This window comes from Cyanistes caeruleus, chromosome 2 (genome assembly GCF_971803275.1).
Source record: "Cyanistes caeruleus chromosome 2, bCyaCae1.hap1.1, whole genome shotgun sequence".
NCBI classification, from domain to species: domain Eukaryota; kingdom Metazoa; phylum Chordata; class Aves; order Passeriformes; family Paridae; genus Cyanistes; species Cyanistes caeruleus.
The window spans coordinates 119,273,871-119,299,327 of record NC_141702.1 but is presented as its reverse complement, the minus strand read 5'-3'; the positions used below and the strand labels follow the sequence as shown (position 1 = coordinate 119,299,327).

Here is a 25,457-nt window from a genome sequence, read left to right as displayed (position 1 = left end):
TAGCACGGCATGGTTGAGATTTTCAATGGGTGGCAGGTCAGAGGAGGGGAAGGCTTAGCAAGACTACGTGGGATTGGTGAGGATCACGCAACACAGACATGGTAGTGTGAAGGAAAATGAACTTTTGAATACTCTTACAGAAATAAAAATGAGTGTATTTTAAAAGCTTAAGATAACACAGACCAGAGACCCAAAACTTACTTGAATCTTTCTTTACTATGAAAGATTAGACAGTTCTGTGTGAGTAATTAAAAAAATGAGAAATATTGATGGGGATGATGAGAAATAAGTGAAGCCACAGTGTCCTGTGATATATTGATACGAGGGCTTTGCTGGAATCAGGCTCTGGGGAGTTCCAGCTTAGTCCAAGAATTAGTGGCTCTCCAGCTTGTGGGGAGGACCCCAGGGAGTGCATCACTTGCTTCTGTCTGAAACAGCTTCCTAAACATCTGCTTCACAAAGAATTACCAAAATTCTAACACTGAATTATTTAATGTGTTTGTTAGAACATGCTAATTACTCTCCTTTTGAATAAGAACTTGTTATAGTGATCTCTTCTGTGGCCCTGAAGTTTGAAGTTTCTTTGGAATTTTTTTGGAGTTTTTTTCCCCCCCCCCATTACTGTGTATAAGTTGAAGCAGATTTTAAAAAGTATTTGTGAAGTCTATAGATAAAAAAAAAGTAAAGTTTAAAAATAATGCTGTGAGCCCATTGCCAGCTTCTGGAAAGGAAGAGGACAAAGGGAAGAGGGATGGGGACCTGGCCTGCCAGGCTGCTGCAGGTAAATCTTGTGCTGTGTTTAGTTGGGACAATCTATTTGCAATGAGCTCACCTGTGTGTGGCAAACACAGAGAGACAGAAGGTGTTTTAATTATTTCAAGGTGATTTAATTTTTGGTTTTATCATCACTCTTGGTAAATGCCAGGGGCTGGGGTTGGCCTGAGAGCAATGGTGTTCCCAGACCTGAACACCTCCACTGTGGAGCAGGAGGGGTTTGATGGTGCATTTGGGGCATTTTTTCAGGTACCTTGGGAAGTCCCTGGTGTGACACAGGCCCATCCTGGCTCTGGCCAGTGTGCTGAGCTCTATAAAATGCTAAAGTGTAAAGGTCAGAGTGAAAGGAAAATGTTCTCCAGGGTTTGGAGGTGGCATTTCCAAATAGGATCCGGTTTGTTGTCAGAGCAGTGGAAGTTGGCCTGAGCATCAATCAGTGGTGTGGGGCTATTGAGGTGCTCTGTTTTCACAGGCATTAGACTTAATAAGAGAGGAAATACACAATCTAAAAATACAGTATTTTCCTCCCCCTGCTGAAGGCGAAGTCCAAGCTGCTGCATGCTCCCATTTAGGAAGGCCCAGAGCCCACCCTACCCAACCTTGAGGAAAAGCACACCATGAAACATGGAAATGTTTCCATGGGAACTGTTCCTCTACTCCTGCTAATAAAACAGACCTATAACACCAGTGACAACAGGTCCCAGTTTCTGCACCAAACTACAAACGGTGAATGCTACAAAGGGAGCTGGTAAAGAGCAGAAGTGTAAATCAACAGCACTGCTAAATTAGGTACGTGCATGCCTCTCTGTGAGAAAGCACAAGCAGATAAACAAAGCCCTTGGGGGAAAAAAAAAAGATAAGATCGTTTTAATTACAGCACATCCAGCCAACATAAACCCCATGGATTGTGTGAAATCAGGTTTGTTCCTCTGATCCGCAGCAGGAAACCCTGTAGCAGATCAAATGTGTTCAGGGAGGCTGTCCTGCTAATTGCTGCTCCTAGCTGAGCCAAAGCAAACTATTTAGACAAAGGAGAGAATTCACTTTTTATTTAGTGTTAATTATGAAATAGCATGTCTTGATGGGCTTCACAATAACACTACATTTCCTGGGGGGGAAAAAAAGCAGTTCTAATCCTGTGAAATAATTGGAGAATTAACCCATTGCTTCAGGCTGGAGCCCCAACATGTGCATGCAATTAGGTGCAAGATGAGTGATGTCATGAATAAGGCCTTTTCTTCAATCACAACAAGTGATGAAAATAATTTTAAAGCCCTCCTTATGAGCATTCTTGTATGTTCGGATGTTAAAACAGTGTGGGGTTTTTTTCCTTGGCTTTTTGGCATGATTTTCACACTTCCTTTTGGTTTTTATATTTAAGCCTGTTGTGGCTGTTTTGCAGCATCTCTTTGGCTTCTCACTAGAGATCTCAGAGTTTTGCACTGAGTATTTTGGGGGTTGGATGTGCTACTTGGGTACTCTCACTTTATGCTTCTAAACATGGACTGGAAGTTTTAATTTCCTAAACTAAAACCTGTTCCATCATGTCTGGATTGTCTTGAAGCAACTTATCCATGTTTGTAACCATGGACAAACAAAGCCAAAGAGATAGGGGAGAACCCTGACAGAATGGAAACTGCAGGAATATCCATACAGAGCATCCATAATCCATATGTGCTTATGTTAAGTAATAACTTCACTGTGTCCAGGAAAATGTTTCTGTGAGCGCTGATGGAAAACTGAGCTGGATGGGAAGGCAGGTATGTGCCAGCAGAGAGCAATAAACGTGCTGCTCTAAAGGCACTTTGGAGACATTTTCAGGTGTAAAAAGGAGCGGTTGGTTAAAAAAATACAAATAAATGAAAAATAGACAGCTTGAGGCTTTCCCAGCTGCTTCCCTCGGCTCTTTTGAAGCTACCTTCTTTTTTCTCAGAGGATAGTTCCATGTGACAGTGGGCTTGACTTTTCCCTGCTAACATCCCTACCTTAGCAGGGAAAAGGAACAATGGAGAGGAGGCAGCCAGTGATTAGTGCCCAGACTAGCGCTGGTAAGGTTTTATCTTGCATCTCGATTAATGAATTGCTTCTGAGGTCTAAGTCGGAAATGTCCTCGCCTGATTGAGGGAAGGCACCGAGGGCTTTGGTCCTACCTTGTCCCAGGATCCACTTGCAGGGATCGGGGCAGGGGGTTTTGGGGTGTTTCTGTCCCCTCAGCTCCCTGGGGCTGGTTTTTACAGTGGCGTTTTTCACATGATGCAGCCGGGATGGCGGGAGCAGCACCGCCCTCGGAGCCCTTCGTGCTTCCTCACAGCCCCTCGGAGCCCTTCGTGCTTGCTCAGAGCCCCTCGGAGCCCTTCGTGCTTCCTCGCAGCCCCTCGGAGCCCTTCGTGCTTCCTCGCAGCCCCTCGGAGCCCTTCGTGCTTCCTCGCAGCCCCTCGGAGCCCTTCGTGCTTCCTCACAGCCCCTCGGAGCCCTTCGTGCTTCCTCACAGCCCCTCGGAGCTTTTCTTGCTTCCTCAGAGCCTCATCTCCCCTCATAGCTCTTCTCTCTCTCCCTTCACAATTCCTCTTTCCCCCTCACGGCACCATCTTCCCTCACAACTCCCTTCACAGCCCCATCTCTGCCATCTCCCCTCACAACTCCCCTGTCTCCCCTCACAGCCTCATCTCCACCATCTCCCTCTCACAAATCCTCTTTTCCCCCTCACGGCACCATCTTCCCTCACAATTCCCCTCACAGCTCCCCTCTCTCTTCTCACAGCCCCATCTCCGCCATCTCCCCTCACAACTCCTCTGTCTCTCCCCTCACAGCTCCCCTCATAACTACCCCTTGTCTCCTCACAGCCCATTTTCCCCTCACGGCCTCATTCTCTCCTCAACTCCCCTCTCGCTCCCATTTCCCCTCACAACTCTTCTCTTTCTCCTCACAGCTCCCTTTTTCCCCTCACAGCCCCATCTCTGCCATTTTCCCTCACGGCCCCATTCTCCCCTCACAACTCTCTCCCCTCACACTCCTGTCTCTGCCATCTCCCCTCACAACTCCCCTCTCTCTCCCCTCATAAATCCTCTCTCTCTCTCCTCACAGCTCCCTTTTTTCCTTCACGGCCCCATTCTCCCCTCACAACTCCTCTCTCTATCTCATCAGTTCCATTGTTCCCTCACAGCCCCATCTCCGCCATCTTCCCTCATGGCCCCACCCTCCCCTCACAGCGCCGCCAGGACCGGGCTTCACCCCCAGCACAGGTACTTGCTGTAAATACAGAAAATACTGATCTGGGAGAGTCTGGAGGCGGGAAAAGAAAAAAAAATGGAATTTGGAGATTTCTAGTCCTTTGTGTCATAGAGGGTGAGAACTTTTCTTAGGCTGGATGGAATCTACATAAATAATTTGTGCCTTCACCTGTGCCTGTGGGTAACTCGGGAGCTGTTCATGTCACACTCTGAGGAAAACTTTCTGAATGCATGTTATAAAAAATGGGTTTTAAGTCATATTTGCTGCATTTTAGTTTTCTATCATCATAGAAAATATACAAAAGTCCATAAATCAGAACAATTGCAAGAGGGAAAGATGTTTAGTCTAATTACCCCGTGCTATTTGCTTGGCTGGGGAGGCAATATTAGGCAGACTATTTTCTTCTTCCCTAGGAGTAATTAAATATGCCCCCAAAAAGGTTTTGGGCTAAACTGCCTATTAACCACATTTCTAGTTGCTATTTCATGTCTTACTAGCCTCAGCATTCCAGTGTCCTGGACAAGAGGAGCTGAAATTATATAAATTAAGGGATAGTATTAGAAGAGAGCTGTATAACCAAAGTAACTCTCAGATGTGTCCTGTGAGTTTTCATTCTTTTCAAATACATAAAGATGTCCAAAGGGCAGCAAAAATGACTGCAGTGCTGAACTATAACTGCACACAAACCCAAGTTTTCATTCTGTTTTCAATTACTTGAGTGATCTGTACAATATTCCAACCTACCAGAAAACTAATGCTGGTTTACCAGACATTTGCTTAAAAAAAGGCCCAAATCCCTTCATGCTTGTATTGCTGCTTTACAGACCCTATCCTGTTAACTGGGATTTCATGGGTATAAATTACTGGAAAATATTCTCAAAATGATGCATTTTCTATTCTTGTTTTGGTGTGTCTGTTGTGATTTCCTGAGGAGTGGATAAATTACATGGAAATTGTCTCAAATTAAAAAGGTTTAAAAATCAATTTCGCCTTGCAAGTTGGTAGAGAGGGGAAACTGTGTATGGGGTTTACTCTGGGTTTGTGGAGCCTGGGCCTGAAAAGCTTGTTTTGTTTGGTCTTAGCTTAGTGTTTATGTTGGTATGTGGTTTTATTTGCTGTGGTACTACTGAAAGGCACCTGGGAATGCTTGGTGGTCTTTGCTTGGGAACACTGCAGAGAAAAATCCTGCTGTTTGAGCTCTGCTCCTGAGGGAAGGTCTCTCCAATCTGCTGCTGACTTCAGCCCTAGTCCCTCAAATAATTTCAGAAAAGAAAGATTGGGTAGATCCCAAACAGCCTCATTAACCCCATTCTTAAAAACACATTTTCCCTCAATTTTAAACCTTCCAACAGGTGTCTGTTTGGGTTTTTTTTGTTTACATCTGTGTGAAGCATTTATTGACATGAAGGAATGCCTTTATCTCTTTGAGAGACAGGTTTGGTCTGTACATATTCCTGCTGTGCACAGGAACATTTGCTGCTGATTAGAGGGGTACAGCTCTGCTTGCAAAGCAAAGTGCTTGCGTGAGCAGATTCCCTTTGCCTTCTGGTTTCTCTTCCCAACTGGAGTTTTCCAGGTGCAAAATGGTCTTCACTCAGAGAAAAGACCATCTGGGTTTTGTTGATGCTCAGAGGAGTAAAACTTCATGGCTGAGAGCTGATTTCAGTTCTCCTTTCCTGCCTTGGGTCTGGAGTTGGTTTTGTGGCTGTGCCAGGCAAGTTGGCAGAGGCTGCTGGGCCTTGTGGAGTCATGCTGGGCTGTGGCTGGAGCAGCTCCCCCCTCCTTTTATCCCGTAGGAGTGTTTGTTTTGTGTAGGAATGTCAGTGTGTCAGAGAAACGGCATTTCTCCTGCAGACAGTGACAATAAACATTGCCTCGTGTGATACTTTCTCTCCAAGTCCAGCATTCCATTTCCCAGCCTCTGCTGTCGGCGTGGCCCAAAGCAAAGCCGTGGATGAGGGAGAGAAATAATGCGCAAAGGAGAATTCTCTGAGTGCCTTTGCTGTTGTGGGTGCTGTGAACCTCCCTGGGACGTGTTGTAGAGGTGGTTTTGATCATTCTGGGCAGTGCAGACCTCCAAACCTCAACGTTTGTGTGTGTGTCTCCCTCCTGGCAACCAAAAGAGGTTTTCCATTTGTTGGCAGGGAATGAGTAATTGCTGAAGTGTAACACCTCCGTAGTGGCATCCAGGAGATTTTGGTCTGTCATGCAGAGCACCAGTGCAAAAATGTTTTCTGTGCTTTTGCCACGTCCAATAATTTGCCTGGTGAATGGGGGAGCTGCTTTATTTTGGGCTGTAAATGTGGCCTGATTCTCAGAAGCTCCCAGTGCCAAACAGGAGCTCTCCTCTGAAGGGGAGCAGTGCAGCGGGCGCGGTGCAGGACTGGCACAGCAACCATGAGCAGCCATTTCCAAAGGACCTGAGCAGCGCTTCCAGGAGCAGCTCTGGGATGGCAGGAGGAGCAAGGAGGCCCCAGGCTGTCTGCACATGGTAGGTGACAAAGTTCCTCCCTACTGATATGCTTTAAAGATATATATATATGTGTGTGTGTGTGTGTTTTAATTTTCAAGAATGCTGGTTTTTATCTGGTGGTTTGTGCTATATATCAGCTGTTTGTGCAAATAGATTTTTACCTACTCCACTAATTGCCATCAATTTTACCCTGGCAAAGGGCTTAATAAATTGCAGGTGACTGGAATGAAGAGGAAAGCGTAACCTTTAACCAGAGCATAAGGGAATAATGGATGTGGAATTGTTTTTTGTTTTCCTCTGTAATGAATGTACAATATTTTTCTCCATTACTAGCTGTTGGCTGTGGAAGTGAAAATGTAGAGGCTGGCGAGGCAAGGCCATAGAAATGAGGAAATACAAGTACATAAACCCATTTTCCCTAAAATATTACACTTGTCTAGAAGATAAGTAACACTGTGTGTTAGTAGTGGTAGCAGAGTGATGGTTTGCCATCAACCCTCATAATTTATGCCATGCAGAGTGTTGCCTGTGGACGAAGGGCTTGATAGATTCTCTCAGCCATCGTGGTGTAGCAGGAATCAAGGTTTTGTGTTTCACTCTAAACTCGGTGAATCAAGGAAGAGAAGCCAGAAAGCGGATTTAATGATTAACTTGCTGGGTGTGCACGTTATTACTGCTGCAAATCTGTATGGCTTAGTCCACCTGAGGATTGTGTGGTCTCCAAGTGACTGACAACGTGTGCCAAGTAGGGCAAGAAATCACTGACCAGTGGCTTAGCCTGCAGCCTGTGCTGCGTGGCCATTTAGAGCTGATGATGCAGCCACAGGTTGTTAAACAATTTTTAAGCGAGCCTATCTTCAAAGCTTGTAAAACCAACATGTTTAATGTAGGGAAACACAGATCAATGGTAAATTTTGTGCAGCGGCTCAGCCGTATTGATTGCAAGGTTCAAAGACTTTCAGTATGGCCCTATTAAACACCTATAATGTTAGGGTTGAAATGACGCTTGGTAAATGCTAACAAGGTTAAGAAGAATCCCTGCTTTCCAATAATCTGCTGATTTCCGGCCAGCAGGGAGGGGTGGGAGCTGTTCGGTCTCACGCAGTTGCTCCCGGGTCAGCCGGGCTGGAAAGAAAGGGAGCTCCAAAGGCAGCACTGTGGCTGCTGAGTGTGCAGGTGCGGGAGCTCTCCCTCAGCACTCCCACTGTGCACCTCTTGTCCCCCGAGGGGATTTCGGCTGCTGCACGTGGACAGGGCTGAAGCTGGGCCAAGTGAGGCAGCCAGGGATCAGTGTGGCCCCTCCGTGCCTGGGGCGCTGTGGGTGGATGTGCGCGGTGGCTCCGGGCACGGCCCTGCTAGAGTCTGTGTCTGCCACAGCAGCTGTTTGGCCAAGCAGCTGAGAGTGTAATTTAGCTGTACTTGGCTTTGGCACTTTAAAAACTGGATCCTGGCTCCAGCCCGGTCCCCTGGTGAGAGGTCTGTAATTTGTAACCACTCAAGGATGCCGGCGGCTTTCCCTCCGCTCCACGGGTACCCGCCGGACTCCGCAGGCTCGGCTGAGCCGTGCCCTCTCCTGCCCAGCAGAGGGATGGGATGATGTATGGCAAAAATCAGATCGATACAGATCAACTGAAGGGCTTTTATCCTGCCCTGTAATAACTCCTTATCTCTCCATCCCCCCTATACGTTACAGTGCGGTGTCACGGAACGCTGCTCGCTCGCTAATCAGTGTCCCCATGCAGCGTAGTGGCTATCGGCATGTACACACACACACACACACACACCAGGAGCGCGCCCCTTGCTGTGAGAGCGGGGATGTGCGTGAAACAAACCCAGGCGGCTTCCAGTGAGAATACAGCAAGGCTGGGACTTGGGGAAGGAAGAGTCTGGGTGCTGTGTTTGACCCTGGCAGAGCCTGCTCCGGGTCGGGTGACGTCCCGCACTTCACACCTGGGTAGGAAGGGATGTTCTTCTGTAAAACAGCAGCTCCCTCTCCTGCATCTGTTCTGACAACAGCAATTAGAAACATAGCAGCACACCAGGGGACTGCTAAATATAGAATGGCCTGAAGGGATGAGCTTATGTTTCCTGGGTTTTTTTGTGTGATTCCCCACCCCTACCTGCCTTGTGGATGGTGCAGGAGAATTTAAAGGTCAGGTGAACAAACTACCTCGGGAAGAGGAAAAGGGATCCCTACTTCTGCTACTGTGGTACAAAGAATAGGAGTAAGGAAATTCCACTGGGAAATAAAGGACCATTAACTCAAAATGAGATTTTGCCAGCCTGTGGTGGGTAAAGCTCCTGCCAGTTCTGGGCTAAGGAGGAGGAAGCAATGCTGAACCAAGGGAGTGTGCGGGCTTGAGCACAGCAGGATGCTGGTCCTGCACTGGAGCTCTGAGAGGAGAGGCTTTGCTGAGTCCCAGCCCTGACCTGGCTGGGCCCACAGTGCTGTGGGACATCACAGCTCCGCTACAAGAAATCCTGCCTTTGGGGAATTCTCTCCCCTTAGGAAATGCAGAAAGAGCAAGCTCTTTAATTCCTGGATGTCTTCATTCAGGATGAGTTGTTGTTACTGCTGCAATAACAGAAATTTTGCTCATGCATAATACGTTATTTATTTAATGAAGGCTGAATGAAAGAACTCCCTCACTCCCTGTCTGTGGTGTGCAAATGTCTAGGGAGGGTTTGGTGCTTGCTTCAACAGCTCACGCTCCTAAAGACTTGACATCTTGTTTATGTTACCTAAATAGATACATGCTATTTCCGGGAGCTGGTGTTGGGCTTTTATGACAGTCTTCATACACAGTTTCATTTTTAGCGTAGGAGAGGTCACAATGTTTTGCCGACTCAAAATACCTGACACTGACAAGAGGAAGCAAATTTCATTAAATAAAAAAGGGGTCAGCACTGCACAGGCTGATTATTTATAAATAGTGCTGCCAGTCAATACCTGATGGTTTATTGAACTTAATGAAACTCCTGTAGCCAAATGTGTATTTTAAGAAGGCAGTTGACCTTGGGCATCTCTCCTGCTGGGGGGATGCTGTCTGCTGTGTCAGTGGTTCAAAATCAATAACCTCCAGTGCTGTCCTGTTGAGAGCTGGTGTACTTTGGGGCGATATTGTAAAATGTGACAATATTCTGCTGACGGATGACTTGATACCCTTATCCCTGTGGGGAAGGGTGGGCAGGGTTATGTGGTGACTCTAAAAATGCTCTGATAGTGAATGAAGAAAAATTCTGCTGGGGATGCCACTTGATCCATTGAGCCCTTGGAACTGCTGCCCTTCTGTCAGCCTTTACCAACGCTGTCCACAGGGGTCTGAGTGAGACCTGTTTGCTGCTGTGATTCACAACTTTCATGAGATTTGTTAGGGCTGTGGAATTCATACTTTGCCATTCTCCTGTTTTTAATCGTGGTAGCAGGGTGATAGCCCCACATGCAGAAATTATGCTCGTCTTGTACACAAAAATCAGTGCCCAAGCCTCACTTTAGGGGCTGGCTGGATGTTTTAGGCTGTTGCCTATAAGTAGTTTAAGGGTGAGCATCAGGAAGGGAGAGGAGCTGCCTGATGCCAGAGTAAATGGGGATAAACTGGCAGTGGCTGCACTTACTGTATCTGTTGGAAGAGAATCCCAAGCTAGAAAAATTGTCTGCCTGTAAAGGCCAAAGCAAAAAGTTGAAGTTCCTTTTAGGATGTACATTGATGGACAGATGGGTTTGTTGCCTTGCAAAGGGCTTTTTAAATTACTTAAGGCTCCAGACTAACTGAGATGCTGCACATAGAGGAGCTTCCATGCACAGCATCAGTTGGAGGTTGTTGGCACTACTGATGGACTAGGCTGAGCTTGGATTTTCTGGGTTCCTGGGTTTGGAACTGGGGTGTAGAACAAAGTTGAGGTACTCTATAAACTTAGTATGAGATATTTTGACAAATCTACTTGTGCCAAACCTGTGTTGGAAGATGTGTAGCCTTTCACAAGGATAATGCTGCAATACTGTTACTTCCCTGTAAACATCCCTGTCATGGCTCCAAAGCTCTGGCTGTGGAAATGCTCGTGTCTCTCTTTCTCGACAGGAAGAGAAGCAATAAATGCAAGTGTACACATAGATGTGTAATTGCAATATTCCAAAATAACTTTTTAATAACATCTTTTAAATACTTTATGTATTAAAGAGCTCAGCGGGTCTCTTCTTAATATACAGTGTGATTAATTCAAATGAGAAAAAAGTCATGCAGACAGGCTTTTCAGCTAATGAACAGGATGCATAAAATATGCTCTGCCTCACTAAGGTATTATTGTCATCTGACATTTTTGGAAACTCCCATGGAATTTATTTTACATTAGCTTCTGGTAGTACTGATGGAGTGGGTGAATTATTGCCTCTTTGTCTTGAGACTTGAGCTAATCCTCTGTGCAGGTTTTTGGAAGTTTCTTTTGCACAGTTTTGAGTTAGGCACCTGATTAAGAGAGCTGCACACAGGAAAGGTTATCCCAGCAGCACAGGCAGAAGAGACACATTGCTGTGGGTTAAGACAGTGGACCTGTAAGTCCTATTTTTTGTGCTAGTAAGAGTTTGAAGTTTGTTGCCTGTTTTAGTCCCTTGCACATTATCTGTGTAATGTTTTTTAAATATGTCCTGGGTCTTGACCAGTGGGGCTGGCTGCCAAACCTGAATGGATCTCAGTGAGACCTTCCAGGTGGGAAGGGATTGGGACTTAGTGATGATCAATAGCTACGTTCTGGTCGAGGCTGGGGGTGTCTCCAAACAGCCAGACCAGGACACTGCTGCGTGTGAAGTGCTGTGTGCTTTGCACTTTCAAAATGTGCCTGAATGAAGGGGAATCAAGCCTCTTTAACATGTGCTTAAAGAAATTTAAGTAATTTCTGGTTCTAGCCCAGACTGACTATTTCCCAGGACTTGGGTATGGGGTCAGAACCAGTGTCCCTCATCTCTTTCAGATATTTGATATGAGTAAATGCACTGCTGTGCTGCAGTAACAGTTTGCAGGCAATACTTAATATATGTAAAAACCCAACTTCCTCCCCAGCCTGAGCAATAAACATTTTTTGGGAAATATCTTGAAGGAAAAAAGCCCTTAATAAAGCCTAGTTGATAGTTTTTCTTCAGTGAGTTTTGATGTTGTTTACATGTGTCTGTCCTGGACTATGTGCAGAGCATCTCCCAGTATTCTCTGCTTGAAATTATTAGTAAACTCATCTAGCAGGGAGTCCTTCATTTCCCTTGCTCAATCAAAAAGCAGATTTTGCTCTCTAGCTTCTAAAGTCTTCTTATTACAGAAGAGATTTTCTACCCTGAAAGAAAACAGAAGAGGAGTTGCTAAAGAGATAAATGACAGACTCAGCCTTAAACCCTGAACTTGCAATTTATTTGCAGAAAATGTTCAGGGAGTGCAAAGACAGGACATCTGTTTCATGTTATTCCCAAAGCAACCTGCTTATTCAGCTGCAGACATCCCCACCTGCTCCTCTAATGAGCTCAGATCTCACAATATTCCATGTTCCTTCCTTTGAACCTGGGCAGAGCTGTCTGAAGCTGGGGAGCACTTCCTAAAATTCAGCATAGAGAGAACCCTCTGAATATGTGCTGTTGGAGTCTCCCTGGCTCCCACACTCCTGGAGTTGTGATGGCTAAATTAGGCATTAGTGTACATGCTCCTGATGTAGAATGTTGTGTGTGAAACCAGAGAGCGGTTTTGGGGTTTGGGCTCTGGCCTTGAAGACAGAATTTTTCAGTGTGATCCTTTACTAATGCACTGCTGGCATTTGACATTTACCATTGACTGCTTATGCAAACTAGGGAGTAGCAGAAAGATACTGATTTCTATTTTTTTTCCCTCCCTGTACTTTAATTTTACAAAGTAAATATCAGAAAGAACTGCTTTGCAGGTGCTTTTTAGCACGGTGAGCATAACGCTTGGGGAATGCAGCTGAGATCCTCGGCCAAGGCTGCAGAGTCACTGTGTTTCAAAATGCATTTGACTTTGGTGGAATTTCTGGACTAAGAGCTCACAGCCTGCAGAGGTGCCCGCAGCAGTGGGAAAAGTGCTCCAAAATGGTGCAGTCATCTGCTCAGGCAGCCTTCTTTGGGAGGAAGGGAATACCCTTGAAACTTCACAGAAGTGGCAGATCCTGGTCCGAGTGCCCTGCTCTGAAGGTGTCCATGGCAGCGTGGTGCCTGCCGTGCTTTGGAGGCTGGGGATTGAAAGTGCTGCTCCATTGTACCTGCACATTCTCAGCTGACTTCTTGTGACCTGCACAGAGCAGAGGAAATGGGACAGCAGATGAGACAAAGAATGGCTTGTGTAGACTCCCAGGGAAAGATTCCTTCTTGGGCAGAAGCATCCCTGGGAGCCTTGCTGTGCGTCCTTCCTTACACTGTGCTATTTTTGCTCTTCCTGCAGTCATTGTCAGACACAGATCCCCTCATTCGAGAAAGGACTTTTGGTGTCTGTCTTGTGCTAAACATTGTCATTAATGAGCCATTAACTTGGTGTGATGCCTCTTGCCTTTTATCAGCCACTGTTTCCTGGGCTGGTCTTGGCAGGAGAGGATCAGTCTAATGGATTCCCAGGAGGGCTCTGGGAAGGGTCCATTAGGATTGGAGCAGCAGCTAAAGGAAAAGGAGTGGGAAACTGCCTTGCATTGGCACCTGCCAGTAAATATTCTCCAATAATTTAAAGAACTTGATAGACTCGGTGCACCAAACCTTCCAGCAGCAAATGTGTTCTGCCCAAAACCCATAGGCTATGGATATGTGTGGGGAGCTGTGGCCCAGCTCAAAGCGAGGAGGTTCAGGAGCACGTGGTTGGATTCAGGCACAGACCAGAAAGAAAATTTCAGGAACTGAAAATCACTGCTCAGAACCATCCCAAATATCACTGCCTATGGAGGAGACAGATTTATTCTTCTGATCAAATAATCTTCCTGGTTTTGCCATCTTGAGCAAAGATTCTTGTTTGTTGGTTTTTCATTTCCCACTAATTTTTCAGAGGATCAGGATAAATATCAACAGTGCTTTTTCGGTGCCAACAGAATCCTGGATATGAGACTGGGATGTGCTGTGGTACTGGTGGCAGCCAGTTCTGGGTGTGACAGCTGGGGGCACCAGAACTGCTTTAGCAGCTTTTTTTGTGCTTCTGCTCTGTGCCAGGAGCTCTGTGTCAGGCTAGTGACCTCCTGCCACATGCCAAAAACAAGTGGCAGTGAGACCATGAGCCATAGGATCTTCTCTGGTGTGAAATCCCAAAGCTGTGGCAGGGAGCAGAGGATTTTCAGAAAGCTTCCACGTTGGTGTGGGTTGAAGGAGTCTGGGATTCTCTGTAACAGGAAATTGTGTCTGCATATTGGACCTGACTGGATGAAACTCTCTAGCAGTGGCAGATTGAAGGATGTGTGAAAAAAATGTGATCTGCAAAAAGCAACTAAAAATTGCATATAATGGAATGGGATCTGCAAGTAAGTATTTCAGCAGAGCAAGGGAATCATCTTTATCATAGCAGTGATAGGTCCTCTCTGCTGCTGTCTCCCAGGAGCAGCAGATCCAGAGAACAACTGTGGCTTCTGCTGTTGGAGTGAGCAAATTGCCCTTTTCTCCATGAGAAAAATAACTGGCAGTGCCATTTGCCATTTGCACAGAGCTCAGCACTTGGACTGTCTCTAACTGCAGCCTTTCCATTTGTAAAAAAACATCTCCTGCTAATTAGTTTTATTGGGTTTGGCCAGCTGCCAGGTGAGAAGCTGGATAACACAGTATTGGCATGGTGCTCCACAGGTCCAGACATGCTCCATTTCCAGTAGCTTTTGGAGTCTTTAGTGACTTGTACTGCGCAGTTATTGTGTATCCTGAATCAGCAGAGGCAGCATAGTACAGAGCTAAGTGCCTTTTGCAATGCCCAGTGTTAAAATTTATGGTATTTGAGTTGCTATATGTGTAGAATCAACTATAATGATTTTCTCTTTGTAAATGGGGTGGATTTTTCCTGTTATTGGCAGTTAGGCTTGCTGGGGCAGAAAAATAGATGACAGCATGGAGTTACAACAGGTTGTAAACTCAGTTTAGCACCAACTATATATAATTATACTTAAGAAATGACAATAATAGCTGAAAACTATGGCATGATAGAAAAAAATGTGAATCTTCCCTGGAAGAATGCCTTTGCTATTTGTAGCCAATTTCACATGCTTAGTAGCTTAGTTCTACATTGATTTCTGTAATTGGTACCGTAGCTCACAAGGTGGCATTTAGCACATTAAATGGAGTAAAGAGGAGTAGTGGCCCCTCAGAGGGCACTCAGGGCTCTGATAACTCTTCACTGGGACCATGAGAAGCAGGAGGCTGTTACAAAAAAATTCTGCACACCATCAAAACTCACCCCTTTCTTCCCAGAAAAGGCCAAAGCACAAACACTTGTGTGGAACTTGGGGCTGGGCCTTTGACCAGGGACTGGACATTCTGCAAGGGGACATCCTTAGGGAGCTGTTGATCCCTGCTGTGTGCATTGCACCTTTCCCAGACCCACTACTGCAGTTTTTCTGGTAGTGACTGAAAAATTAAATATGCACAGCAGATGTGAGATCCACTGGAGCGGTGATCCGAGTGGGGGGAAGCACCAAAGAAAGGTGAACAGCAAGCTAACAGAGTTGGATGTGACTGAGATCTTGTTCTTCTTTCTGGATGACCAAACAGTTTATTCACACCTGATTTAGAAATTAAAATTTAGAGGGGACATCTTCAAAAAGCCACAGTCCACGGTGGCTCAGGAATTTGTTCCCTTGTGTTGCTGGCGAGCCTCAGCTGTAAATGTGACACCAATTCTGGTGTGTGGCTGCAGGAGCTCAGGGTCACAGCTGCAGGTTCACAGCGTGTCCTGCACCTCCCAGCCAGCACCCAGCACATATCAGCCAGGCATGGCACATGCAGGAGATCAACTTCTGCCTGTTCAACCACAGGACACGCTCTCAAATTCTGTCCTGGTTAAAACCATTGATTACATCTGGCGATATCTTTACCATTATCTTCGCCAGGCAATGGATTTGTCTCCGTCTAAGTCTTCCTTTAGGAACAACAGAGTTCTTGATACCTCAGCAGGCTGTATGCAGATATCAGCTTTGTTTAAGCACTGTGCTAACTGACTGTAAGGGGCTGATTTTATTCCTGTAATATTCATGTTAATAACAATAACTTTTGGGAAATCCATTAAAAGTCTGTGATGGTAATTTAAAAGGTCATATGCGCCATTCCCCATTCCATATGATCAATTTAGTAACTTTTGATGGGTACATTAAAGGATGCTGTCATCCCTGGGCAGATCACAGAATCAAAATAGCTTCCTATTTCATTCAGCGTGTAACACCTGCAATGAAATGATCTTCTGGCTAAAACAGGTGTTTCCAACAGAGGGAAGGTTTGCTGTTTAAACTGTATCCAGCCAATACTGTGGGTGTCTGCCAGTAGACAGCAACCCATAATCTATATATAAATTAAACAAAACCTCTTCATGACAAGAATATTATTAAAGCTGCAAAGTCAGACACTTGGAGGTGAAGAAATGCCAGCATCAAAGTTCCCTGGGTGACCTCAGTTTGTCCTCTCCTTTGGTCGTGCACATGCATAATGATGCAGTTTATAATTATACAGCCAAAAGTTACTCCTCTTTTTAATGCCATATCCCCATCTTCAGCACCTGCAATGCCCTTACTGCTGGGGCCTTGGCTCTGGATTGTTGTCCCCTAAACCAAAAAGGTGACTTATGAAACAACACCAGGCTTGTGCCCTCCAGGAGAACAGGTTGGGCTGTTGTCCTGTGGATTCTGCTGGATTTTAAGCCAGCATTGCCATGTTGTGGATGGGGGTGTGAGAATGGGGTTCCACACCTGCACAGGTGCTGTCAGAAATGGGCTGTGGGCTTTGCATACAATGCCATGAGGAAAAATGATGCTGGAAATCTTTGAGGAGTTTCTGCTGGTGTTCTGTGGCTCTGTGTCTGGGAGCATATGTGTGCCTGGTGAGCCTTGGTGGGGCTTTAAGTTCATTTGAAAATAGAGCTTACACTTTATAAGGCAGTGTGTTTCCTGGGGATTTTGGAACATTGTTCTGGCATGATCAAAGAGGACAAGTTTCTCTAGTCTTCTGCTCCAGAGTTTCAAACTTCTGTCTGTGTACTTCTGATCCTAGGCACATGAAAGATTATTTAAAAACAGGAAAATTATAGCAGGAGTATATTGTGATGATTCATGCACAAACAGTGATACTTGCAGCTTTCAGAATGAGCTAATTGGGTAAGGTTTCATACCTCCTTTCACAGACTTAGCAGCACTGCAGCTGCAGTGTCTGATGGTGGCTGCAGACCTCACTGGCCACTTCAGCAGATCCTTCCCTCCCTGCTCTGCTGCTTTTGTGCCCAAATCCCCGTCAAGGCATGGAGAGCTCTTGCCATGGCTGGAAGCAGCTCAGCCTCCAGATCTGAGTGTGTGTAAGGGGCCGTGTCTGCCACCTGAGGTACCTCAGCTGGCTTTAACTTGCTCCTGAGCTCTTGGCTGTGTGCGAAGCCTCTGCCAGCAGTGCCTTTCATTTCTGACTAAATGAAACTGGGACTGGTCTATGTGAGTCTGCTGTGCTCCAGCCAGAGCTTCCAGCAGTGCTGAGGGCATGAGATCAGCTACAGATCAAGGCTGTTCTGTGTCCTCAGCTTATCTTTTCCGTCTGAATTATCTCCCTTTTTGTTTTGTGTCCTCTCCTCTCCCTGTTAGATCTGAGGCTTGACTTTGTAACACTCTCTGTGCTTTTGGGGCACGGGGTGTCTCAGCCTGCCTGTGACACAGGGACCGGTGTCTGCAAGGGCTTTGTGATCTCTCTGAAATCATAGCACAATACAGATATTGAAACACAAGAACTCAGGCACAGAAAATGATCAGGAAATCAGCTTTTCTATATTAACTCTTCATCTGCCGTGACTCACACATTGTCTGTGCACAGTTGTCTCTTGTTTTGAATTTGTTGTCAGCAAAAGGGAAAAAAAAGTCCTCAGTTTTACTCAGCATGGGGTTTTTTGATAGAGCTGTTAGAGATGATAAATCAAGTTTAAATTTCTAAAACAAATGTGTAGATTTATATATGAAAAGTTCAATTGTTTTCTTTTTAAATAGAAGTTTTTGTTTAATACTTGAGTTTACTCTTGCTTCAGATGGCAGAGGAAATCCTGGTATAGAGCCAGAGACAGGGAGTCATAACAGAAGTTAAACTGAAATTAGACATGAAAGATTTTTTTAATCTTTTGTCTCTGGAGCCTGAGAGAATGGTGCCTCTCTAGTGAAGGCATCACAGAAAGGGAAATTCAGCCTCATAGGAAAATATTTAATTCCTCTGAGACAGAAGGGAGAGTCTGAGCAGAAATATTTTTTAAGAGTGTCAGTCTGTCTCTCTGTGATCAGACTGTGCAAATCCAGCACTTCGAGTTTGGTTTGGGGGTTACTCTGCAGTTGTAAGCCTCTGGCAACAGCTGCCCCAAATATCAGCAGACACTCCATCAAATCCCTCGAAGACATAGGGAAAAAGACAAATTTTATTTACAAGTTTATTCCTTGAATAGTCCACATACAATAAATTTAGCAAGGTTGCATCCTGGTATTTGAAGTTCACAGAAACTTTGAATTTTTGAAGTTTGCAGAAATGGAGAAAAATTGTGAGGGTTTGCAGATCAAAGCGAGTGGCACTCACCTCCCGGGGCAGGCTCAGGGTCTGCTCTCTCTGGAAGCTTTCCTCGGCTCTTAGTGGATCTGTGTGAATTATCCTTCAACTGTGTTCCTGTAAAGGAAATATCATTCCCAGAGGCAGGATCAAGCTGCTAAAGGTTGTTCAAAGAAAAAATAGCAGCGGTTTTATTTACAGAGACAAACCTTAGCCCATGAGGTCTGTAGCATCAGCCTGCCTTTATCCCTGTGGTGCCAGCTCGGAGCAGGGATGTGCAGGTGGGATGGGGAAGGACTTGGGCTGTGTGTTCACACTGTGTTTGCTGTTATTCCCTTCGGGTTTGCTCACAGAGGGCTGTAATCTTGTAAGCCTCTGTTTCAAATGGGAATCTAAAATATGGAAGGACATGCCTAAATTGCAGAGATGTGAAAATTCATGTGGAGCTTTGCTTCTCCAAACTCCAGTGTTGTAAAACTCAGCAGAAAAGTGCTATATATGTGGTGTAAGTGAAAGCCACATCACACTGACTCGTGGTGTAGTCTCTCAAAGACAACGAATATATGCAAGTCACACTTGCAGCTAAGGAACACCCTTATATCCTTGCACAGGAGTTTATCACCTTCCCAAGCTCATAATGTTGATTTTTTTTTTTATTTTTCTGGCTTGAGCTAGTGACTGAAGCTCATGTGCTTGCAGAGAACCAGCTTGCTGTCATCTCGTTGGCATTCTGGTTTGCCGCTTGCAATTAAATCTAAATGTTTCTACGTGCCTTCCCCAAAAGACGAGACCCCGCTTGCAATGAGCTTCCCTGTGACAGGGATCCAGCTTCCCACTGTGCTCGCTCCGTCTGACCTTTGGAGCACGGAAGGTTGAGATGCACCAGCCTGCGGGGACCGGCGCGATGTCTCTTAATTGTGCTCTGTAATCAGCGGCTCGTTTGCATCCCTCTGCAATGACACAGCTTTGTCCTCCAGCTGAGGGCACCACGGGAGGCCTCTCTGCAGGCAAAGGCACGAAGGAAGATCAAGTGCTCCCGGCAGCTCTGCTTCGATGCTGGGAGGCTCCTTGGAGCCGTGAGAGCGACCTCAGCGTGTGTTTTGTATGGGGTATTGATTGGTTAGGGAAGCATAAAATACTGCCTAAACCCACGCTCTCTTGGGAAGCTTCCATTACCCAGGGCAAAATGGGACCCAAAGCGCTGGGATCCTAAAAAGTATCAATTCCCTTAAAAAGATGTGTGTGTGACCTTGGATTAATCCAAAGTCAGGAGAAATAGGTCCCGCTCAGTGTTTCATGTGAGTTTGCAGGCTCGTAGGAAGGGACCTGTGATAGACACCACAATAAACTCTGCCGGGGTTAAACCGGGTGAAGCAGGGGGAACCTTCATTGCATCATCAGGGGACAAGGAGCTGCAGAGTTGTTCCACTTGTCCAAAAAAAGGAAGAGTGAAGGACCCGTACTTTGGTTTTGCTTTGGATTAGTAAAAGTCTGTGCATAAGCTCTGTATAGAAGTGGAGGCACTTCAGAGTTTTGCATCTTCACCCAAGCAGCAGTAAAAATGGGCTGTTGAAGCAATGGTGACCACTGGGGATGGTCCAGGAGAGATGTGACTTTGCTTCTTCAAGGTGTCCATGGTTCAGGTGCTGCTCTGCCTGGAGAGCTGGAAATGTAAGGGCAGAAACAGCAAAATAACCCCAACCTGGAACCAAAGCACCTGTGCTCAGAACTTGGTTGAACAAGACACTCTCTGACTATGAAATCAACTTTCGGAAAGGCTGAAGTAGATAAGCTTAGCCCTGAAGCTGCTTCAGCCTGTGCAGGAGGTGAGCCTACAGTGTAGGCAGCTCTCCGAGTCCTTCCTGGAATATTTACCTTCTGGGATCCTTTCAGGACCATTAGCCTTTCTCACATAAAACAACCATTCCCTGCTTTGATGGATTCTCCTGAAATATAATCTGCATAAATGGAACTGCTACAACCCTGTCCAGATTGAAACACACAATATTGTAGGGAGAAATAGCTGTGTTTTCCTTCAAGGGAAAATTTCTTCTAGTCTTGACAGCTTTTGAAAAAAAAAGATGGTGTATGTGGAGTGCAAGTCTTTGATGGGGAAGTGAAATAGTGAAATGAAAAAGAATTACAGCTCAGTTGTTTCACTTTTTAAAGGTGAGGTCTTAAATTTCTAAAGTGGCCATCCAGATGCTAAAAGGCATAACTTTTACAATTTATTACAGCACATTTTCTCCTTTATGTCCTATAAACCACAGTAGATGTTCTTGACCGTACACCTCTGTCATAGTGTGTGATACATACATGAAATGTATTCATTCCCTCTAGCCAGGGGACACAGGGCTGTCTTTGTTGTTTTACTGGTCCTGTGATGAAGTTGGAATGAGCTTTAAAATCTCAAGGGTAGTGATGCCAAACCAGCAAAATAGTAAAAAGATCATGTAATCCATGTTCTCCTGCATGGACTGGGCTCTAAAGTAGGCCTGGCCTCTCGTAGGTTGTGCAGGTCTGTGCTGAATATGAAGTTTTTGTACTTTTTATCCTTTCCTACAGGGGGAACTGCATCTTGATGTTGGAGAGAGTGAGCCTTAGAAACACAAGGAGGACAAAAGCAAATAAAGAAGTCATGAGTGGTTCTCTGCCTGGGAGGGAAGACGAGGGTGAGCTGGGAAAGCAGAGTGAGAGGTGCAGGTTTCAGAGCCAGGATGGGTGCAGCCCAGGGGTTGGCAGCTGCCAGTGTGTTTGCTGTCCTCATGGTGAAAAGTGACCAAATTGTGAGAAGGGGATGGTTCTGTGCATGTCCTGCTCAAGGCAGGTGTATCTTGCTGTGCTTTTGGTAGCAGCTAATCTGCTGTACATGTATGGCCTTACATTTCAAGGGAATCAAATAAATCTGAGTGAATTGCCTTCAGACTGCTGCAAGGAAGTCAGTGGTTGGACAGAGCTCAGCACAGGCTGCTCTGGGACATCAGAAATAAGCTTTTACAAGCCCAGAGCTCTTACATGTCATAAATCAGTAATTTCTTACCTACCATAAGGGAAGCAGTGTACTGTAGAAAATGTTGATGTGCAATTTACATTTAAGCATATCCATATTATATGTATATTTAACATCTGTATTTATTGACCAGACATTTTGGTTTATGTTAAATACTTTAAACATACAGTCAACAAACACATCATATAGCCAAAATAATAAATATATAACATTTTCTTCTTACAATAAAATACTGGCTATATTTAGTTTACTACACTTTATCTTATTAACATGAGTTTTAATTAAGTCTAGTAGAAATGTTCTCTCCTGTAACAGTTTGGTAGAGAAGGAGGACAGGTTCCAGTAATAAATGCCTTTAATCCCTTCATGGAAAGGGGAAAGAAAAGGTGGTTTATGCATTCTGATGGTGAACATTAAGGACAACATCTTCTGGGAAGATCTGATGTTGGGTTAGAAATCGAACAATCACATTGCTCCTAAATAAATTGATGCTGCATACATGGCCTTAACTGGACATGAGGCTGATTTATAGTGGGTGACTTCCATCATTCAAATTGAATGTATAGACATTTTAATCAGTATGGGTATTTCTAGAGTATATCTGGGATAAGGTAATTAACAGGCAAAAAAAGGAGCTTTCCTGAATTGTCAATGTTTTTACCGGTGTGAATATGAATAGCTCTGCCAAGGCATTATGGTAGATGGCCCACATCTAAAGACTTTTACATTTGGAAGGCTCTGAAGAAAGCCTTGGGTGTGTTCATTTTAGTTATTCCTGCAATCTTTGCAGAGATGTAACACCCAGTCAAATGATGTGGGTTCACTTCAGAAAAATTCTTTGCTCTCATATCTTCTCTTCAAATCCTTTTTCTGTATCAGGTCAGAGCACAAATGCTACAAAAAAATGTGGTTTATTGGTAAAATAGCGTTTTTTTTCTGAGAAAAGTTCAATGAAAAAATGACAAAACATCTTTCCCATCTATCTCTCAAGAAGTACAAACTCTGTCTTGAGATACTGTTCTTTTTTTCCATGCTTGGAGACAATGGAGAGCCTGATTCCTTCTCCTGAGAACAGTAATAGATTTTCTTCTTCCAGACTGGGACTGATATTTGAAATGCTCTTGGGGTGCTTGCCTTCACTTATCTTCTGTTTCTTATCTCTTGAGCCTGCCAGTAAGTCACTAGAAGGGTTTTTTTGAGTGTTGTGAAGGGATTTTTTCATTCCTTTCCATGTTATGGGATGTCTTTATCATTTATATTTGGGGGAGTAACAGGGCTTTCTAAGAGCACAAGGCTGTGTTGCTTGGGAATCTCAGCTCTGCACACATTTGGCACACCTTTGATTTGTAAGTAGAGAGTTTTAAATCTATTTAGGGTGTTTCTTTTGCAATAGGTGCAGAATGGCTGTCACCATGAAACCCAACTCTTGTGCTAGGGTTTGTGGAAACATGAGCCAAGAATAAATATATTTTACTGCTTATGGGTAGGGCTCTGTTCCAGTTTTGTGTGCTGTGCTCTGATCAGACTGCTGAAGGCAGCCTGTGTGAGAGTGCAGATGTACTGACATCCTGCCTAAATTAACATGTCCTCACTTTTTCTGGGGCCTGAGAGTTTTTGGGGTAAATGTTGTGCTTGTTTGTGATCTATAATTGCTTTTGGTCAGTTACAATGATGGAGGGACGGATGTCTCCTTGGGGAAGGATCTGTGACCCTCCCTGACTCAGCTGCATTAATCTGCAAGAAGTTCTCCCTCCCTGAGCAAAAGGAGAGTTTCAGACCTGACTCTTCCAAACCACAGTAAAGAGTGTCCAGACAGATGTGAGGAATAGGATAAAACCTGGCTCTCAGCCTGAGATAACTGCACAGTGAGGAAATAGCCAAAATGTCCCTCTCTGGCTCTACTGACACTCTCCTGGGCCTTCCTGCCCTTTCCCCTTGCAAAAATCCACATTGTCCTTTCTCATCTTTCCTTTCCAACTCTTTATTGCTTTAGTAATACTGAAAGGATCTCCTGCTCAAGCTGCCAGACAGGCAGCTTGTAATAACAGGCACAAAACCAGCACAAGAGATTTCCTGCTTTGACTAGGATTTGTGTGCAGGAAATCTCCCGAGTCCATGTGAGTGCAGAAGAACTTTGCAGCGCAGCAAAGCCCCAGCCACCCCAGCTCCCCCCACAAGGGAAGGGTAAAAGCATCAGTCAGTGTCTCCCACACGTGTTCCTTTGAAGGCAGAGGCTTTTGGGTGAGCACTCAGCCCCTTCTCTCTCTGTGAGCCCCGGCTGCCATCCAGGGCAGCAGCCAAGGTGGGACCAGCTCTTCTGACTTGCACCCTCTGGAGGTTTGCTTCTTCTCTGCCTTCGTCTGATGGGCTGGGTGTGGAGCAGGGGATCTGTGGCTGTTGCACTGCAATGGGAAGTGATTCCAGGAGGTGCTTTGGGAGAGCCTGAGGTGAGTCTTCCATGGCATTTCCAAACCAGAGCAGTTCCTGAGCTTATTAGCGCTGAGCCCTCTTAATTCCAAGAGGCTGCTCGATGGCCACTCAGGAGATAAGGGAAGATTAAACAGAAGAGCATAAGTGCTTGAAGATGAATCCTTAATACCTGTGATGAAAAGCAGGCCGGATTAAGTGAGAGTTGCACCTCTGTGAGCCTCATTTCAGAGCAGGGATAGCTGATCTCTCCTCCAACTACCACTGGAAATCAGCTGGTCCAGGCCGGAGAAAAGTTCAAGCCGTTCCCGCATTAAGCTAAAATCTTTTCTGGATGTTTACAGTTAAAAAAAATAGTTGTGTGAGGGGCTGAGCAGAATATTGATTGAGACTCTCAGGATCTGGTGGCAAAAGGATTATTTGAAGGGTGGTGTGAGTTCTGTAAACACACAAGGGATGAAAACAATGAATCAGAGGAATGCTCTGTTAAAGAATTGCCTTTGTTAAAAGAAGATATTTCTTCCTCTAGAAAGCCTCTTACAGAGAGCTAAAGAGAAGTGGTTAAGTGAGCAATAGTCCTGATTCTTCTGCTGCACTTCAAAAAATAAGGCCAGACCTTGCTGAAATGCACAGACTCCTACAGTTGGCAGGAAGGGCAACCCTGGACAGGAGGATTGTCTCTTTCTTTGGGCTTCGGGCTTGTCCATTGGGATTTCACCTCCAGAAGGCCTTGGCTGCATGGCCAATGGCTACTGCAGTGGTGGGAGGGTTTATCAGAAACTCGAGAGGATAGCTGGGATTTTGTCCTCTCAGGATGTCCTCACAGGAACAAGAAAGTAAGTACACAGGCAGCTCTTGACTTGTGCTGCAGGGTGTATAAACTGATGCGGGGTGCCCTGGCTGTCCTGAAGGCAGCAGATAATCCTGAGGGAATGAGAGAAGGGCAGAAATGGCTCTTTCAGGAGTTCCCATAAGTAAAACTGAACATTGAACAAAGAGGTAGCCTTTTCCTTCTTTCCAAGGATATTTGCTGTTTACTAAATGGGATCTGACCTTGCCTGTTTTGCACTGCTGCAGCTGATGAACACTGCAGTCTTTGACCCAAGGCTTTTCTGGCAGATCTACCACTAGAGAGAGTCTGGTGCAGCTTTGCCCATGCCTTGACTGCCATACTTGAGCCTGTCTCAAAGTTAACCAAAGGAAAGATTTAAAAGAATGTTTAGGTGTGGCCCTTTCCAGCAAAATGATTCTGTGTTGCTCCTGGAAGGAAATTGCCTTGATGAAGCTTTTGGAAGGAAAGAGGAGCTGAAGCTCTCAACTTTCAAGGGACTAATGCTGATGTATTTATTTCTGTGTCTTTGCTGGAGCTCAACCATTTTAGGACCACCAAAAACTGTTTTTCACCTGTGTCTGGATTTTATCATTCTCTGAGAGCTCTGAGGTTATAGAACCCCCCTGAAATGTGCCTGCAGCCATCGCTTTGGGGCCTGTTTCAATACACACTCGTGCCTGAGCGGGTGTCAGTGCCCTTTCCCTGGCACTGCCTTCCTTGCAGTCCTCACTGAGGTGCCATGGACGGCAGCACTGAGCACTTTCTTTGTGCTGATTTCCTTGTATTGTGGTGCTTTAGGCCTGGCACCCTATCAGCCATTGGAAGCCAGGAGATTCCAAAGGGAAGGGACCAAGCACATCCCACCTGAGGGACATTCACTCGACTGCAGCACTCTGTGCAGGCTTCCAGACCATGAAGTGCACTAAGATGACATCAGAGGTCTAAACCCACAAGAGCCAGGGGTTTTGGACTTGGGGATGAAGCTCGGGTTTCTAAA

At 45.3% G+C, this 25,457-nt stretch overlaps 1 protein-coding gene across 2 annotated transcripts in view; it reads left to right on the top strand.

The window, feature by feature from the left end:
• LOC111926410 (uncharacterized) overlaps nt 1-25,457 on the top strand; it is a 68,820-nt gene that overhangs the window by 1,632 nt on the left and 41,731 nt on the right. The window contains exons 3-4 of one of the 2 annotated variants that reach the window (XM_086875086.1): nt 719-781; nt 3,034-4,016. The exons of the other annotated variant lie outside the window; for it this stretch is intronic. Of the exons in view, the coding sequence (XP_086731212.1) occupies nt 719-781; nt 3,034-3,313 (343 nt within the window). The 3' untranslated portion in view covers nt 3,314-4,016. The remainder of the gene's footprint in view (nt 1-718; nt 782-3,033; nt 4,017-25,457) is intronic. 2 annotated transcript variants of the gene reach the window in all.